This window comes from Coffea eugenioides, chromosome 8, assembly GCF_003713205.1.
Source record: "Coffea eugenioides isolate CCC68of chromosome 8, Ceug_1.0, whole genome shotgun sequence".
Classification (NCBI taxonomy): Eukaryota; Viridiplantae; Streptophyta; class Magnoliopsida; order Gentianales; family Rubiaceae; genus Coffea; species Coffea eugenioides.
In genome coordinates, this window is record NC_040042.1 from 40,305,741 (window position 1) to 40,325,593 (window position 19,853).

The 19,853-nt window shown below is 35.3% G+C and overlaps 1 protein-coding gene across 1 annotated transcript; it reads right to left on the reverse strand.

The window, feature by feature from the left end:
* Positions 1-7,051: 7,051 nt before the first annotated feature.
* Positions 7,052-9,923, reverse strand: LOC113780757 (putative UPF0481 protein At3g02645). The gene is made up of 3 exons (XM_027326530.1): positions 8,308-9,923; positions 7,360-7,546; positions 7,052-7,141 (listed from the first exon to the last, which is right to left on the reverse strand). Exons 1-3 carry the CDS (start codon positions 9,921-9,923, stop codon positions 7,052-7,054), a joined length of 1,893 nt encoding a protein of 630 aa, XP_027182331.1.
* Between the last annotated feature and the right edge of the window lie 9,930 nt (positions 9,924-19,853).

Below are 19,853 nucleotides of genomic sequence, written 5' to 3' on the forward strand. Positions count from 1 at the left end.
AGTCAGTTTCACGCATAACTTCTTGACATGTGTCAAGCTTTTTCTCCTCAAAGAAATTTAAGCAATGGATAGGTGGCAAAAAGAATATTACCAATTTACCACAACCTTATGCTGGGCCACCGTGGGCAGAGCCGCGACAATCACAACAACTCAATGTGAGACCATTATCCAAGCCTTGTGGGTCCAACTAAGTTAAGGTAATCGGCTGTACTAAGTGAATTATGTAGTCGAAAATTCTTTTAAAAAGGGAAAATCATTCAAAACATCCCTCAAATTTTGCAAAATAACTTTTTTCGTCCCTCACTTTTAAAAATGTAATTTTACGTCCCTTACAAATTTATATTGGTCAAATTTGGTCCCTACTTATATTGATCATATTTTAAGGGCAAATTTGTCAAATCAAATTTTATATAATTCGATTCATAATCCCTCACATTTTATAACATAAATTTCTTCCTCCTTCACATTTCACAAAATGAATTTTTTTATCCTTCACATTTTTCAAAATGAATTTTTTCGTCTTTTATTGATCATGTGTGTGAATAATTTTTTTTAAATCCATATATATATTTATTTCATTTCACCTGAACAGTACGAATAGCATGTGAAATCAAATAGAGATATATTACACACTATTCGTATTGCTCAAGTGAAATCAAATAGATATATACATGGGTTTAAAAAAATTGTTAGTTTTTCACTTATACTCATTTTCTTTTACTCGAAATTTGAAAATAAAGAAGGCATTTAATCCTAAATATTATCGAGTGTTTATATTGAATTAAATTTGGATAGAAAAAGTAAACAAAAGAAAAGTATGACAAAAAGAAATAAGTGATTGGCACTTTCAAATTTTAACAAAATCACAAGGCAAATAATTCAACCGTTGGTCTTAAAAGTGCCAAATAGAAATTTTAGATTTAAACTGAAATTTGTTAGCACAATTATAGAATTCGAGCTAGGACCCATTAATTAGATGACCTTATTATACAACTCAATAAATAAATTATTACCAAAAGAGAAATGTCACAAATATTGAATAGGTTCAAATGGTGAAATCATATAAATATATACATGAGTTTCAAACAAAATTATTAGTTTTAAACCCCTATATATATCTATTGAATAGTATGTGTATAACTAAGATTATCATGTTTAGATGAAATCCAATAGAGATAAATTACATGTTATTCATATTGTTCAGGTAAAATCAAATAGACATATACGTGGGTTTATAGAAAAAAAACTATTCGTATACATAATCAATGAGGGATGAAAAAATTCATTTTGAAAAATATGAAGGATGAAAAAATTCATGTTTTCAAATGTGAGGAAAGAAACAACTGATTTTGTAAAATGTTAGAGACGAAAAAATTCATTTTGTGAAATGTGAGAGACTATGAATCAGATTATGTAAAAATTTGACTTGACAATTTTGCCCTTAAAAAATGATCACATGTAAGTCACGTGGTGGATTCCGGCCAAAAACTAGTTGAAAACCTAGGTTGGGACCAAATTTGGTCAATGTAAATTTGTAAGGGACGTAAAATTACACTTTAAAAGTGAAGGACGAAAAAAGTCATCTTGTAAAATGTGATGGACGTTTTGAACGATTTTCCCTTAAAAAAATATGGAACTTTCTAAAGGACAACAATAAATGTAGATATACAATAGATTCAATTAATAAATTAATCATCATCGATTGTTGAACCATGCAAATTAAATTAGCCTTTTGTGATCATTATCGCTGTCATTATTATTTATCAGTTAATAGTAATGGATTTTTTTTTTTTGTTGAAACCCATAGAGTGTTTTATAACTAAAAATATAGATATAGGTTTATATTTTTTTCCTACCCTATTTTCTAAATTTTTTTCACTCTTTTAATTTCTTCTAGTATTTTTAAATTTTTATTTTTAATTAAAAATATCAATTACATTGGTGAGTAAATATTGATTCCCTATTAAAATAATAGTCAATCACAAAATGAGCTTATGATATCCATCAACTCATTCCGATTAACCTTAATCAAACGATAAGCATCGCAATGAATAATTTTGAAACTCATTCCTTGAGGATCCAATTTGCCTAATGCCTTCTAAGTACATGGAACAAATTGACCTATGCTAAACTTGATTGACGGCACAATTTGGGTAGATAAATTTTTTCGTGAAAATTCATGAAATATGCGATGCAACTCCCTAACCATGATCAACTGTAAGTAAAGAAAAAGTAAATTCAATGAATGATTGGTACTTAAGATTATATTTAGTGCATAAGACATGTTCTGGGTGTGTGCAAGTAATCAAAATTAGTTTTTGTAAACGATATATATGATGTGGTGATTAGTTATTTGGTAATTAATTTCAATTAGCTAATTACTAACATAATTTAAGTTCATGGTTGTAATTAGATTTCAAATTTAAAATTTGCATAGTTATCATTCATCTAAAACTAATAATACATACACTGTCAATATATAGAATATTAATCCTTAAGTGAATCCGTTAACTTTCTTTTACTTTTTTTTGTCCCTCTCCTTCTTTCTCCTTATTCCGAAAATTCAAGCAAACTTTTCAATTGTTGCCTAACTGATTCTCAAGTTAATACCTAAATCTTTTTTTAAATCTAGTAGTATTTCATTAGTTGACACTTGTCACAATCATCATTTGTATCATGGTACAAATTTTCTTTGGTTCTTTTCTTTTTCTTTTTATTCAGATAAAAAATTTATTTACTAATGTAATATGTTTTATTTTCTATTGCAATGAAACACTATTACTCATGTTCAAACAATATGGGGGACTTCAACTACTACATGCACATATCCAAAATTTTAATTTTCATCCAATTTCTAATTACATTTTTGTTCATAATACTAACATTTACCTCTTTCATTAATTGCCATATAATGTAATCACATTTAAATTTCTAATTCTTCCATTTATCTTTACACTCCACTTAATTAACTTATCTTTCTACAATACTTATGAGTCATTATTTTTTTTTTGTTTCAAGCACGAAATTGTAACACTATATTTGAAAAGTTCATCATTTTCTTCATTCCCGATCCTCTTTTTCTTTCTTGTTTCTTTGATGCCATTCATATTTTTTTATTTTCATTTTTGTTGGGGCCTGTATATTTGGAGAGTTTCCAAAATATCTCCAATTAGCAGGCCATTTTATGATGACCAAATTTGTAAAAGGGCTTTCCCTGTAATATCCAAAAAAAAAAAAATTTTTTTTACATGAGTTGCGTTCTTATTGTTTGGTCCCACAAGCAACTGGCATTTCCTGTTCACAGCACCGGCTTTAGGCTGTCTTCCTCTACCCGGCCCTACCAGGCCTTCTCATATAGGTTCTGCCCACGGTGAGCACCAAAACCGATTCTAAACCATAAATTTAAAGCATATTGAGAAAATGAAAAATCACTCCTAGCAACCGAGCAGAATATCAGCGCAATATTATGTGAATTTGCTTTTAAGGTATTTGGAATATAATTACAGTGCTCAGGCTAGCAAAGTCATGCATGGGAAGAGATAATATTTTGTTTCGTTAATGGCTATGTTTTCAGAACCGGACCGGATATCGACTCGGCCGAGGTCAGGGGTCAGGGGTCAATGGGTTCGACCGGGGGTCGATAGGGGTCAAACCGGATGACGTCATAAATAAAAATTATTTAAAAATTAAATTATTGTATATAAAATATCCAATAACATATTGATATTAATAAAGGTATATTCATATATATTTGATGTTTCAAATATATTTAACAAAAAAATACAAAGAAATTAGAACAATCAAGTAACAATTTATATTATTTAATAAACATTAACAAGATTAGAATTAAAATTATGGATTTAATTGAAAAATAACATCAAATTTTAGGACAATATTTATAAAGTATGAAATATTTGATGTATATTAATAAGTTTTCACAATTTAGGGGGTCAAAATATAATATTAAAAAAGTTTGAATTTTTTTTGCAAAAGCTCCTGTTGGACCGGTTTTTCCGGTTCTGTACCGGTCAAACCCGGTCAAACCCGAGTTTTGACCGGAGTTGACCGGGTTTTGAATTTCCCGGTTTTGATGATCAACTCGGACCGGACACACCACCGGTTCCCGGTTCAACCGATCAGACCGGCCGGTCCGGTCCGAGTTTGAAAACACAGGTTAATGGTCATGCATGACTTTATAACAGCGACAGACCCAGAAGTGTAATTCAGTAGAGGTAAATGTAATGTGTAAATGTAACCAGGCAAGCACTGAGATATATATGTTTAACATATAATATAAACGATATACCTAAAAAATTATGTACACAATCACTGTGTTTTTTTTTTTTTTTTTTTGGCAAAAGCGAAATGAAGTAAAAGCAATTTTCGTGAGTTTCGATCGTAGTTCAAAAATAAGCAAAAAATTTCAAACGGTTTTGCATGTTTAAAGCATATTGAGAATGAAGAAGAAAATGCGTAAAGATAAAATTTAATGTTTGTTGGTGACTTTAATCAGGTGTGAGAAGTGAAATGTATAGTCATTTATTTATAAGTTGTTGATTTAGAATGTCAAGTAAATATCTTGTTGACGAATGATGGGTGATATTCTCTAAATGTGATGGCATAATTATTGACTTACACATACAAATTAAAGATTTTGATTGGAGTGGCGGAGACAATTGAACAATCTTTTATAAATGTGAGGGCAAAATAGTATGTTTATGGATATAAACTGAAGATTTTGGTGGATTCATGGGGGCAATTGCACCACTTTGCCCCACTCTAAATTCGTTTCTGCCTTATTGCTGCCTTACAGATTGATATCAATTGGTTTATATTATGACATAGATTTTTTTGACACAGCGTCTAAACCTATATCATGGGTTGGGGCTTGGCTTGCAAACGAGTCAAGTCGAATTTTTGATCTTATCAAGCGAAGTCTCAATTTAATTTTATCGAGTTCAAACTCGACAAACTCTCAATATAAAGTTTGAGTTCGAGCTCGATTTATATTCGAGTCAAGTGAAACTCAAGCTTGAGCTTAAAAATTAAAAATAATTATTTTTATATTTTTTAAAAATGAATAAAATAATATTTTTTTAATAAATAATAAAATATTATGAATATTTAGATAATTTTACTATTAAAATAAAAATATAAAATATAAAAATATAAAATCAAGTTACTTCAAGAACTAACGAGTTAAATGTTTTTAAATTCGAATTCGAGTTGATCAGGTGAGTTTCAACTCGAATTCAATGTTAACCAAACAAACTTGAGGTTTGACTAAGAATTAATTGCGCCCGGCTCGTAAACCGCTGGACTCGTGTGCGGATCATGATTTGGCTCGATATGTAATCAGCAAAGAATCTCTCTTTGTGCATCTTTATTTACACTGGATCAGCATGCATGAAACTGAAACCAACATATGTTTGTCTTTTACCAATGTCACATGCACCAAATGTACAGGAGATGGAACCAATAATGTTGGTCAGTACTTTCAATCGTCAAATCAACAAATGTGTCCAATAGCTGGCTGAGTGTGGCTGGGAATCTGCGGCAATAATTTCATACGTCAAATCAACAAATGTGTCAAGAATATACTAATTGGGAATGGTCATTAAACAAATTGTTGGTATGATGCATGGCATTCCATGGGATCACTATTATTGCAGTTTTCAGAAAATCTTCTCAAGATACAATGGCTAGGTGTATTGAACATGGAAAATGGAAAAAAAAAAAAAAAAAAAGGTACAAATTGGTTTGGAGTAAAAATCATATACCAAGATGCTCCTTTACCCTATGGCTACTTTGTAAAAGAAAACTGGCAATAGTGGACAAATCGAGGAAGTGGGACTTGAAAGTGTAATCAAACAACTGTTGCTGTTTTCTGTGCATCAGTTGAGAAAAGTCTGGAGCACCTATTTTTTTTAAAAGAAAATGGTCCAAAAGGCCACTAAACTATTAAAAATAGCACCCTTTGGTCACCAAACTTTTTTTGTGGCCGAAAAGGTCACTAAACTCACAAAAATGCTCTAGCGGAGTCATTTTACAGAATTTCAGCGGTTTCTCGTTCGGTGGCATGGGCAATGTAGATTGGAGGAATATAGTCAAGGGGCAAAAATGTCCCAAAAAAATGGCAAAACTATTTCTTCCTTCCTCGCAAGTCGCAAGTTGTACCAAAAGAAGATGCTGATCTTTTCCAGGCTAGTTTCTCTGCTGTTTGTGAGAATTAATATACACATGGGAGGAGCCCGTTGCAAGGCTCAGATCTAAAATATCCAGTGTTGTTAAAGGTAAAATTATATGAACAAAAATATAAAAAAAAAAGGCTCGGATCTATCAAAAAATCAGGCAAAGACGGAGGAGCCCGTTGCAAATAATGCCATAAAGAGCCAAGTTACAAACGCATAAGCTCCATATCCAAATGACAACTCAGAGAGAAAAACAAGAATCATCATAGCTTGACATCACACTAGAAGACAAAGAAGAAGATAATGACGATGGTGATGATCTTGATGCAAGGAAAGAGTTAAATAATAAGTGGAAGCGAATGTTGCACTTTATTAGAACCGTGATCTTGATGCATGGAGAAGAGTACAATTTTGCTTTACTCTTTCTCACACTAGAAGACAATTTCCCCATACCAATAGGGCTTGCGAGAAAGGAATGCATATTTTTTTTTGGACATTTTTACCCCTTCACAAATATTCCTTCACTCTATATAACCTTGCAACCGGATGATTCACCTGTAAAAATTGGTAAAATGACTCCGTCGGAGCGTTTTTGCAAGTTTAGTGACCTTTTCGGCCACAAAAAAAATTTGATGACAAAAGGGTGCCATTTTTAATAATTTAGTGATCTTTTGGACCATTCACTCTTTTTTTAATTGTATAGTTATTCAAAGAATTTGGCAAAAGGTGCAACACGTGTCCGTGTGGTGTACTGGTCAAAGGATTCATTCTGCAATTAATTCAAGAGGACGGCTTTAGCAGTAACAGTGTGTACCATTCGGAGAATTCGAAATGACATTAGATTCCATCCAAAGCAGAGATCAGAAGGCGTGGGTAGTATTGCTGTTGTCCAGGTTGGAACTTGGAACATCCATTAAACCGGGAATCTGCGGCAACTCCTTCAAGTACTGCTGTTGTCAAAGTTCAAAAGAATATTTTGAATAAAGAATATTTTAATTTGTTGCTTTCTTCTACTAAAACATTTTATCAACTTGCATGTGAGAAACCTGTGGACAAAACACTAGTATTTATTTATTCTCTATCAACAAATTCTAACACTATATATGTTTATCTTTTTTTTTGGTAATAAAAGGGACTATATATTAAAACAAACTTAAGTTATAGGTACAAAACGAGGGAAACAAATTCCCTTAAGATCTGCATCTACTAGACTTCTCAAAGCATAAGGAATACTTTCATAGCATACAAAATTCACGTCTTGTTGAGCACCCAGTTTTGCCAATCTGTCAGCACACTGGTTTGCTTCTCGATAAGCATGTCTAAGTATGACTTTCGGCAGGGCAGATATCAGGAACCTGCAATCAGAGATAATTGAAGCATACTCATGAGTTGAGGTATCTGCCGATCTATCTGACTAGTATTTATTTATTCTCTATCAACAAATTCTAACACTATATGTTTATCATACGACAAAAACATGCATCATTTTTTCTTCCAAACACACACATTATCATACTCTCTCTTAGACAAAAATATTCGATTTTCATGTTAGTTCATTTTATCAAAATTAAAAAGTAATAGTTAAGAAAATTACTTTCATCTAAAATAAAATAAAATATTTGTAGTAAACTGTATAATATACATAAAATACAATACTTCAATTCAATATATGCTCAAATTCAGCAGATTATGAAACAAATTTGACTTTATAAATTGTCTGAATTCAGACTTAAGTTTCAGTTTTCAAGTTTTAAATTTCAATTTTACCAAATGCTCCCTAAGTCATATTTTATGCATTGCATATCACATTTTGTTGTGATGAAACTGATTCACAATTCCCTCTTTATTTTCAATCTTACGCAACTTAGATACACATTTATTTATTTATTTTTTTGTTGTTGTTTCGAAGTAATAAGCTACGATTAAATGAGACAGAATTAGAAAACAGGTATATCTTTCTTAACATTTTTTGGCATTCTAGATACGAGTACACCTTCCATGAGAAACAATAATTTAATAAAGAAAAAAAAAGAAGAAGAAATAAATGAATCATATACTTCTCTATTCAATTAAAACAGAAATTTACCTTCCTGGTGCTGATTGAGATGAACATTACGATTCCTGGTGGAAGTTCCAGAGTTTGCCGCATTGATAGAAATCGCAAAAGGTCTGCAGGCCAAGCACGACCAGCAGCGCGCCAGTGGAAACCAGGGCCAGACATTTCCATGAAGCATACAAATTCTTCTTCAACCCTCTAACCGTCCTGACTAAAAGCTTCTTGCCGTAGAATTTGTTAACTTTCTCAACGGCAACCTCGATGTTAGACTTGTGATCTGAGCAGGCATAACATCTCTGCATACCGTTGAATTGATCAGCAATTTCCCCATCCGTGAGAGCCCCCTTGATCACCCCATTTTGCTTCAGCAGCTTCACGTCTTCTGCGGTGTCTATAATCCCATTCATCAGGTTGACGTATCGAGCAAATTTAAGGGTTGACTTACACATAGCAGCCTCGTAAGCCACCAGATTCCTCATTATCACTTCTGAGCTCGCGTTCAAATTCATTACAGGAAGGTACAAAGCGGCTTCCTCTTCCACGAACTTGATCTCTTGAATGCTCCCAATGAAGGGTTTGCATTGCACTTTAGCATAGCGCCAGAGATGAGATACCGACGGAATTTCGATTTCATCATGTTCTGAATTTTGCTCTCCAGTACCCAGGTTGCCTTTTCTGTACAGCCCAGAAATAGTTGACCATGGAATACTCGAGACAAACTTAACAGGGCTAAGAAATCGCTGGGTATCCATAGGACCAATGGTCTCCACCAAGTCCAAGAGTGTTTCCATATTATTGTGAGCCACGTCTGGATCTTCATTATCAGTCGGCAAGGACGAGGATGAAGAGGTCGATGAGTTCCTGAATTCTGTATAAGTTGGCACGACTTGAATGGGACCATTTTCTAAGCATCCGGACACGGCAGGACCTGGGACATTAACAATCATATGATACATCATATCTAACAAATGCAGAGGTCTACGGTAACGGCATTTGTTGGTCTTATCAATAGAGAACTTAACAGGAGATTGTGCTTCACACAATTGAAATAACATTGAGATCAAATCAATATCATCTTCTTCCCCCTGATCATTGGAATTAGGAGAGACTTGAAGACACTTGCGAATCTCTTTCAACAGAACAAATGGGAGTTGATTCTCAAGCATCATGATATCTCTCGTGACAATAGTGTTGTCCAACAGTCTCCTGTCCGTGGTCTCATCTTGCACAAGATAAGAATGCAAGATGTGGAGAAAGAAACAACCGTCTATTGCTATGATCCACGCCAACGTATCTTGATCATAGTCCATGAACTTATTGTAACAAGCCCGGATAGAGGGATCTATCTCCTTCAACCTGTTGATCACGATGTGTTGGAAATTGGAAATCTGCTCCGGGGCTGAGATCTCTTTGATGGCAGCGAGCTTGTACCTCTCCATCTGATAGAGCTCGGGGCGTAAATGATGGTACGGCCCCATGGCTATTAGCTGAGGAGTATAAGCTTCGGGTTTTTTAAGGCTGAGCGTTTTGGGGACTTCAAAAACAGAAACGGGAGGGAGATGATCGATGTCAACGGCAATTTCTTTCCGGAAGATGTTGCTGATTTGATCAACCCAGCCCCTGGCGCAAGAGCTTAAGGGAACTGTGGCTGATGAATATGAATATGAATGTTCCATTCCTTTGGTTTTTGGGATGACGTGAAAATGTTAAGTTTGACGATTGGGAAGCAGTGCCGCGTGGTGGTATTTATAGGAACGCTGTACTACAAATTTGACATGTTAAAATTGTGGATATATATTTATATATATATATAGAGAGAGAGATAAATATGAAGACGTCGAAAAGTACGCGGCTATGAAATTAATAAGGAATTTTTACCGTTGGATTAATTTTGCACCAACCTTGAAATGATGACTGTAAGTTATAGGCTGTTAGTTCTTGCAAAAAAAAAAAAAAGACTGTTAGTTATGGATTAAATCACAAGCAAATCAATAATTCAGGAATTTCTGTTCTCCCTCAACTCTCCCCAAAAGAAATCCTTCTTGTAATGTGAAAAGAAAAGAAAAGAAAAGAAAGATAAGGCAGCATTTTGTGTGCTAGCCATGGGAAAATTTCCAAAAATTATGAAACTCGAGATTTAGCATCGGAGTGGGGTTTGTCTTTAAGCTGCTTTCAGTTGCTTGAACATTGTACATCGATAGGAATTGAACTTTAACAAAAGAATGCAGATACAACTATTGAGTGCAAAATTAACAAAAAAAAAAAAAAATTGGAAAACTAAATACATAAGGATCATTTTCTCCCAAACAATTTTTTTTTTTTTGAAAAAAACTGAACTTTACAAAACTGGGTTTGGTCTATTCGGTCCATTAATTCTTTTTTCTTTTGTATATTATATTGTTCCTTTGTTAGGAATCGCTCTGTGGGCATGTTATTGTAACAAAAAATCCAATACCGACCACAAAAAATTTAAAAAATCCAACTCGAATTCAAACTCGACAAACTCTCAATATAAAGTTTGAATTCGAGCTCGATTTATATTCGAGTCAAGTGAAACTCAAGCTTGAGCTTAAAAATTAAAAATAATTATTTTTATATTTTTTTAAAAATGAATAAAATAATAATTTTTCTTAACAAATAATAAAATATTATGAATATTTGATAGGGTATTAATTGTTAGCAATTTTATTATTAATTTTCTCCTTGTTCCTACTAAATATTATGTTAATTATTAACATCTACTCATATAATAAAATATTATGAATATTTGATAGGGCATTAATTGTTAGCAATTTTATTATTAATTTTCCCCTTGTTCCTGCTAAATATTATGTTAATTATTAACATCTACTCATATTTGGTATCTGGAGTCAATTTCAGAAAATGAAACAAAAAAGTATAAAAAAGGAGGGATTTTCTAAAGAAAATTGAGACTCCTAAAAGCTCAACAAACCTGGCCCATAGGGAGAGGAGAGACGGACTTCCTCTTCTTTTTGCTGACGAAGGGTTGCTGACTAGGAGTCTGACTGTGAAGAATAAACGAAAAAGGAGGACAATGAGGAGCACTTAACTTTTTGTCCTTTCTTTTCCTTATCTTCGGCAGAGACAAAACGAAAATAGTGGGAGGCTGATTAGCATTAGAAAACAAAAATATGGGAATTGGGAGAGTTTGACTTCTGGTAACCTTTTGATAGGTTGCAATTTTATCATTTATTTTATTATTAATTTTTCCTATTATCTGACCTGATGTGAATTAATTATTAGATTCTATTCACTTTTCGTAATTTACATATATTTCAGGGAGTAGAACGAAAATACCACAACAAATGTCAATTTGACAGAAAAAGAGTCCAAGTCATAAAGCTTATCCGAGGGGCATAGTTGGCAAAGGAAAATTTGTTCCCATCTTGGTAATTGCTGATGAGGGCGGAAGACAGTATAAAAAAGAAGAAAAAGGAACGGAGGGGAGAGCTTCTTCTTCCTTCGGGAGAGGCGGCCGCCGCACAGAAAAAAAGAAGAGGAAGCAATAGATAGGCAATTAGAATAGGAATTGTGCAGAGGAAGAGCACTGACTCTCTTCTTAGTTTTTTTGTCCTTTAGCTTGGCTTTTGACTTGTTTCCTTTTTAGCTTTTAGTGGTAGTTTTCTCTTCATTCGTATGGAGCAGAAGCAAACAAACAATCAAGTATTTTGTAGCTTTTCTTTCTAGTCAGTGGTCAATCGAATTAAGTTTACCCAGTTTCCAATTGATGGCTGCGACTTTCTCTCCAATTTCCGGTGGATTTTGTTCATCCAACATGAATTAATTTTATCACTCTAGTCAAGGGACAACGGATGCTTTGGGTCGCCTAAAACTGTGAGATCGATTTGATTTTATTTTTTTCTTTTATTTATTGGTATTTGCATATTCTCTGGTTACAGTGCTTATGATTATTTAGTTAATTGATTGTCTTGGATTCGGATAATTAGTTAATTTGATAATCTATTGTCAATTGGGATGTTAAATCCGTAATTGTTTAATTGTCTCAAAATAGTGATAACTGGCATGATTGGGTTTGTGTCAGGGGGATACGCGGACTAATCTGAAATAACCCTGGTAGTGCGTTATTTGGTTAGAATAGGGCTCCTCTAATACGTAAGGCAGTTGGGGAATTAAATCTTACGGGCGTATCTAGGATTATTTTCCTAATTAGAGCAGTGATTAACGGGCGTACCTTGATCACCGACACAGTAAGGAGGGGTTGACTGCCATCGCTTGTTTGGTAGTTATAACATATTTATTGATAAATAATTGGAATTGCCTTTGTTTCAATGATCAATTAGGTGAACCATTGCTGAAGTTATTCCTTGGCTAGATCCTTAGTTATCATTCATTTGGTTTTAGTAACTTGTTATTTAATTTTTAATAGTTTCTTAGATTTTATTTGCATTTATTTGATTGTCACTTTCTACACAAAAATACCCCCTGGTTACTGTGGATTCGAAAAGAAACAATTACACCCAGTCCCTGTGGATTCAACCCTACTTACCACTATCTACAGAAATTAACTTTAGTTGAGCAGGTTTTATTATTGCACAGGCTTCGACAACCTGTCAATTTTTGGCGTCGTTGCCGGGGACTGGTGCCAGATTAATTTGTTTCTTTTTGAGTTCATCTTGTTTTTTTTTATTTATTTATTTTTCTCTTATTTTTTTATATAGTTTATGGCTTCTAACACTCCGTATTCTGGTGATAGACTGGATTTTGTTTCCAGGGAAGGCAATGAGGCTTGCTTTTTTCCTGAGTTTGCATATGCAGAGGCACTAAACTCTATTAGAGAAAGAATGGCTGCTGCTACCTGTAAAATTTGTTATGCCAGGGATCATTCAACCGGTATGTGCCCCGAATATCAAGATAATCTGAGTGTCCCATTCAATAATTATGGAGATTTTTCACCCTGGTCTCAAACGTGGTATAACCCTAATCCAAACGGGTATGATCAAGGATGGTGGGATAACTCCAATTATAATTATACAACAGGGCCAATGAATTTTCAGCAGTATGAGTCTCAAGAATCGTCATCTATGTCAGGTATGTTTCTTGAAGAAATAGTTGAATCAATAGCTACTAATACATACCAATTCCAACAGGAGACACAAATGAGAAATGAGATGATGAAAGATGCAATGAGTTATCTGGTAGATCAACTATGTCTATTGACATCCAGAATAAATCGATTGGCTTCTCAAATGGAAGAATTGCCCTCGAAAATCATTGTTGATCTAGAAGAAAATGAGAGTGCAATTTGCTTGACTAGTGATGAGGAGATGCAAGAGTGTCAAAATGAGAAATCTACAGATGCAGTTGAAAAAGAAGCCGAAAAGGAAGAAATGGAACCCCAACCGCAACCCATTCAAGTGAAAGAATCCAGTGAAGAATCATCAAATGTGGTGACACCACCTCCATTCCCTAACCCGCATTTTCTTAACTCTTACTCCATAATTTCTGTTAATGAGATTGATTTTGTTATACCGGAAGTTTTTGAGTCTCATGGCAGAAATAAGTTAAGAGTAGCTATGGTCAAATATCTTGAACCGTTGAGTGCTCTTGATGGAGGAGTGGATGAAGGATTGAGATCACTGCTTGATTATTTGGCGCCATCAACTAGTCCATGGAAGACCGTAACTCGTGTGTTCAAAGATTACTCCATCTACGAGGGTTACCAGGATCACATTGAAGATGAAGCATTGAAGCGAGCCACAAGATTTTATCCTCCATGAGCAAAACATGATAATGTCTAGTCAAAAACATTAAAGAAATGCGCTCATTGGGAGGCAACCCAATTATTCCTTTTAATTGTTTGTTTTGATTTCGTGTGATAGTTTAAATATGTTTTTCCTTGAATTTGACTGATTTCGGGTCTTAATTTTCGTTTTTGATGATTTATAGGTGTCCTTCTGTCATGACGCGCCCGCGTTATGACGTAAGGAGAGCTCATGGCCAGAATCGTCAGAAGGGGTTCCTGCCCTTATGACGCGCCCGCGTCGTGACGTATAGAGAGCTCACGATCAGAATCGTTAGAAAGAGTTTCGGCCCTCTCAACGTGCCCGCGTCATGTCATATGAAGAGCTCCAGAGTCCATGCCTTCATGACGTGCTCACATCACGTTCGCGGGAAAGGCAATCATTCAAAAGAAAAACTCAAAATCGGTTAGTCAGTTTCTAATTTTGCATTTCAAAGTTGAGTTTTGTAAAAAAAAAAAAAAAAAAAAAAAAAAAAATTGATTAAAAAAAAAAACAAAAACAAAAAAAACAAAAATTTTTTTTTCTCATCACCGTAGCTTAAGTTTCCAAATTAAAAAAAAAACAAAAAAACAAAAAAAAAATTCTTTTTCTTTTTCCTTTCTTTTCTTTCTTTTCTTTCTTCTTCTTTCTTTCTCTTTTCTTTCTTTCTTCTCCCCTGTTTCTCCTTCGCACGCCGCTGTCTCCTCCATCTCCCTCGTTAGCCGCCATCCCTCTTCCCCCTGCCCACATCTCCCTTGTCCGCCGTCTCTCTCCACAGCAGCCACCATAGCTCTCCTCATCTCCACGGCCGACGACCGCCACTCGCTCAGCGCCGTTTTTCTCTCTTCGATCTACCACCGTGGGCAGCTGCTGCAGCTCGCGGGCCGCCAGCGACGACCTCCAGCTCAGGCTGCCAGCGCCCTGAGCTTCCTCGCCTCCTCGTTCTCTCCAACACCAGCTCCACCTCACTCCACCTCACCTCAACCGCACCAGCCCGGCTCCCTCGCAGCGCCGACGAAGCCACCACCACGGCTGCGCGACTCCAACTCTTCTGAGCTCCGCCATCCGCAGCTCCAACAGCGCACCACCAAAGCCTCGCGCCCGCCACCATTCTTCTCCCCCTCACGGCTCTCTCCCTCGCGCGAGCGTCCGCTCTTTCTGCTCACACTGTTCTGCCGTCAGGGTAGAGGTATTCCGTATTTGGACCCTTAATTTGTTATCTACTTTTTACGTCGCTGAAATTGGGGTTTGTTCCTAGTGCACTATCACTAAGTGGGCTGCCGTAAATAGTTGATTTGGCTTGTTGGGTGGAAGTGAGTTCATTTGTTGAGATGGTTCACCACTATTACTGCTCCTAGCTTGCTCGATTAGTATATTCGTTGAAATTGAATGTGTTTGAGCATACTGCTGGGAGTCATTTGCATATTTAGATGAACTGATGCAGTAATTGGGTTATCACTGGTCAAGTTGCCTGTTTGAGTCGTTTCTTACCTGTGTGTGCACCAGTGGTACTGGTTGTAGTAGTTTGCATATAATTTGTTAATCCTATCTGATTGGCTGTCTAATTGATAGCTAAGAACTTGTGACTAAATTGTTATTGCCAAATCTCTCAACTACTGCTGCTGGAAGTATCGAATTCTTGGGGCATTTGCTACGATTTTGGTCGATTGAATTGTGCGGTTAACTGTACCATTGGGGGCATGTATTGAGTATTTGAGTGGACAACATTTGCATTTGACAATTGAGTTGGGGAACACCAGTGACTTTGGATTTGCAGTTGTTGGTTGCTATCTTTACTGGATATTTTATCTTTTGTTGTTTGGGGTAATAATTGGCGAAAATGGTGAGTGACGCCACTTACAAGCACAGGTTCACAACGTAGATGAGCGAATGACGAACATCGCCCGCCAAGTGGCAAGGATGTCTCAGAACCGGGCCGCGTACCTTCACCACTTTGGTTTCCCTCCGCAGCTGCCAAATACCCCTTAGCCACTCGAGAGGGAAGTTTCGTTGTCCTCTTCGCTTTAATTGCTTTATTCCCTCCATTGAGGACAATGTAGGATTTAGGTGTGGGGGGGGGAACAATTATGGTGTTAGTTTTTCTAGTTCTTTGTTTTCAGATATTTTTCTTTTTAGTTTGTTATTTGTCTAGCTTTCGTTTACTTTTTATCATTTATCTGTCTAGCTCTCCTGTGCATGCCAAGGTTTGATGTTGGATTGTTGCTTCTATTTCTACTTTTGCCAAGTTTTAATAATAAGAATGTATCAAGTTAGTGTGGTTGAGTTCAAAAACATCTCTTTGGTGAATATCGGTGATTGTTTTACTCTTATAATTTTTGGTTAACTTTTCTAGGCATAGGGAATGATTGTTGACATTTTCATGTGAGTTGGTCCGGTTATTAACTTTAGTTCCCCATGCTTGAAAATGAGGCTAGCTGATGCAAGTTTTCTTCTGGTTCTTGTGTTATATTGAATTTTTGTGATTTTTACCTATGAATAAACTTGACTGTACTCCGCTATTAGTTACTACTGAGTAACCGGGGATCTGCACCTAAAAATGTCGATTCTCGCGTCAAAAAGTAGTAATTCCTATGAGTACGTGGTCGTATAGCGATAGGAGCTGAGTAACCGGGCTCCTTCATCTAAAAATGTGGGAGTTCGCGTCAAAAGGCTCTAATGGCTAGCGACTAAGTCTTTTGTTACTATTGAGAAAAGCAAAAAAAAAAAAGAGAAAAAAAGAAAGAGAGAGAAAAAAAAGAGAAAAGTAGAAAAATGTGATAAAAAGGTGAAGGTTGTGTTAGTGTATAATAATAGTCAGCTTGCCGATTTATGGATTTAATGTTGAGATTTTGGTTAATAGTTGGACCATTTGCTGATAAATGTTGTGCGTCATTCCTTTTTCTTAGATTAGTTAACCTGAAATTAGAGGATTTTGTGGTTTAGAAGCTAACCGGAGTGATGTTTCTTGTACTTGACCATTGATGCTTGATTATTATTTTTCCTGGTATCTTGGCAATTTGTTGGATGGAGCAGTAGCCACTATCAAATATTGGTGTTTGTTTGTTGTTCTCATGCTTGAGGACAAGCATGGTTTAGGTGTGGGGGGAATTGATAGGTTGCAATCTTATCATTTATTTTATTATTAATTTTCCCTATTGCCTGACGTGATGTGAATTAATTATTAGATTCTATTCACTTTTCGTAATTTACATATATTTCAGGGAGTAGAAAGAAAATACCACAACAAATGCCAATTTGATAGAAAAAGAGTCCAAGCCATAGAGCTTATCCGAGGGGCATAGTTGGCAAAGGAAAATTTGTTCCCATCTTGGTAATTGCTGATGAGGGCGGAAGACAGTATAAAAAAGAAGAAAAAGGAACGGAGGGGAGAGCTTCTTCTTCCTTCGGAAGAGGGGGCCGCCGCACAGAAAAAAAGAAGAGGAAGCAATAGATAGGCAATTAGAATAGGAATTGCGCAGAGGAAGAGGACTGACTCTCTTCTTAGTTTTTTTGTCCTTTAGCTTGGCTTTTGACTTGTCTTCTTTTTAGCTTTTAGTGGTAGTTTTCTCTTCATTCGTATGGAGCAGAAGCAAACAAACAATCAAGTATTTTGTAGCTTTTCTTTCTAGTCAGTGGTCAATCGAATTAAGTTTACCCAGTTTCCAATTGATGGCTGCGACTTTCTCTCCAATTTTCGGTGGATTTTGTTCATCCAACATGAATTAATTTTATCACTCTAGTCAAGGGACAACGGATGATTTGGGTCGCCTAAAACTGTGAGATCGATTTGATTTTATTTTTTCTTTTATTTATTGGTATTTGCATATTCTCTAGTTACAGTGCTTATGATTATTTAGTTAATTGATTGTCTTGGATCCGAATAATTAGTTAATTTGATAATCTATTGTCAATTGGGACGTTAAATCCGTAATTGTTTAATTGTCTCAAAATAGTGATAACTGGCATGATTGGATTTGTGTCAGGGGGATACGCGGGCTAATCTGAAATAACACTGGTAGTGCGTTATTTGGTTAGAATATGACTCCTCTAATACGTAAGGCAGTTGGGGAATTAAATCTTACGGGCGTACCTAGGATTATTTTCCTAATTAGAGCAGTGATTAACGGGCGTACCTTGATCACCGACACAGTAAGGAGGGGTTGACTGCCATCGCTTGTTTGGTAGTTATAACATATTTATTGATAAATAATTGGAATTGCCTTTGTTTCAATGATCAATTAGGTGAACCATTGCTGAAGTTATTTCTTGGCTAGATCCTTAGTTATCATTCATTTGGTTTTAGTAACTTGTTATTTAATTTTTAATAGTTTCTTAGATTTTATTTGCATTTATTTGATTGTCACCTACACAAAAATACCCCCTGGTTACTGTGGATTCGAAAAGAAACAATTACACCCAGTCCCTGTGGATTCGACCCTGCTTACCACTATCTACAGAAATTAACTTTAGTTGAGGGTTTTATTATTGCACAGACTTCGACAACCTGTCATCTTTCACTCAATTCGGCAGGGGACCACGTAGGAGGTTTCCTTGTTAAAAGGAAATTCTTCTTATTAGTAGGAGAGCTTCGGTTCCTTTGCGGGTTTGGAGGGTCTAGTTCCTTCGTTTTCTTTATTGGTCCTTTTTCCGTCTCTTCTAAGAAAACGACGGGGAACATAGCTTGTTTTAGATAGTAACTTTTGCAATTTTGCATGGGATTTCCTCCATGAAGATTCCTTCGTTTTCTTTATTGGTCCTTTTTCCGTCTCTTCTAAGAAAACGACGGGAAACATAGCTTGTTTTTTATAATAACTTCTGCAATTTTGCATGGGATTTCCTCCATGAGGATTAACTAATTCATTTTTTCTAGTCAAAGGTCAATTTGAGGACTCGGTTCCGAACATCTGTGAGATCTAATTATTTTACTTATTTCTTTTATTTATTGGTATTTGTACGTTTCCTGATTTAATTTCTTATGCTTTTTATGTAATTTGAATGTCAAGGGCCCGATATTCGAATTAACCTAATAATCTACTGTCAGATTAATTGATTGAATCCGTAATTGTTCAATTGGTTAATACTAGTGGCGACTAGTGTGATTGGTTTCATGTTAGGGAAACGTATGATCTAATTTAAACAAACCCTCGTAGCGTGTTTGTTGGTTAGGGTTGGGCTTTTTTAATTCTTAACGCAATTGGGGAATTAAATTCTATGGTCGTACCTAGGATTATTTCTTGGTTAGGAAAATAGTTAAGGGTCGTACCTTGACTATCGAAAAGGTAAGGAAAGGCTGGTTGTTTATCGCATGTATGACAACTATAACCAATCTGTTAATGAGTAATTGAATTATCTTTGCATCAATGATCAGTTGAATGGACCGTGTCTGAAAAGTTGCACCTTTGGCTAGAGTCGTATTGGTTATTGATTAATTCTTGTTTATTTCTATTAGTTGTTTCATTAGTTAGTTAATTAGTTGTTTTATATTTTCCAAAAATCCTCCATGCGTTGAACTCTGGAAAAAACGAATTATCCCCAGTCCCTGTGGATTCGACCCTGCTCACCGCAATATACAAAATTTGTATTTTTTTCTTGAGTAGGTAATTATTATTGCACAGGCTCGACATCCTATCAATTTTTATATAATTTTACTATTAAAATAAAAAAATAAATATATAAAATTGAGTTACTTAAAGAACTAATGAGTCAAATGTTTTGGAATTCGAATTCGAATTGATCAGATTGAGTTCAACTTGAATTCGATGTTAACCAAACTTGAGTTTTGAATCATATGCTTCTCTGTTCAATTAAAACAGACATTTTGCTTCCTGGTGCTGATTGAGATAA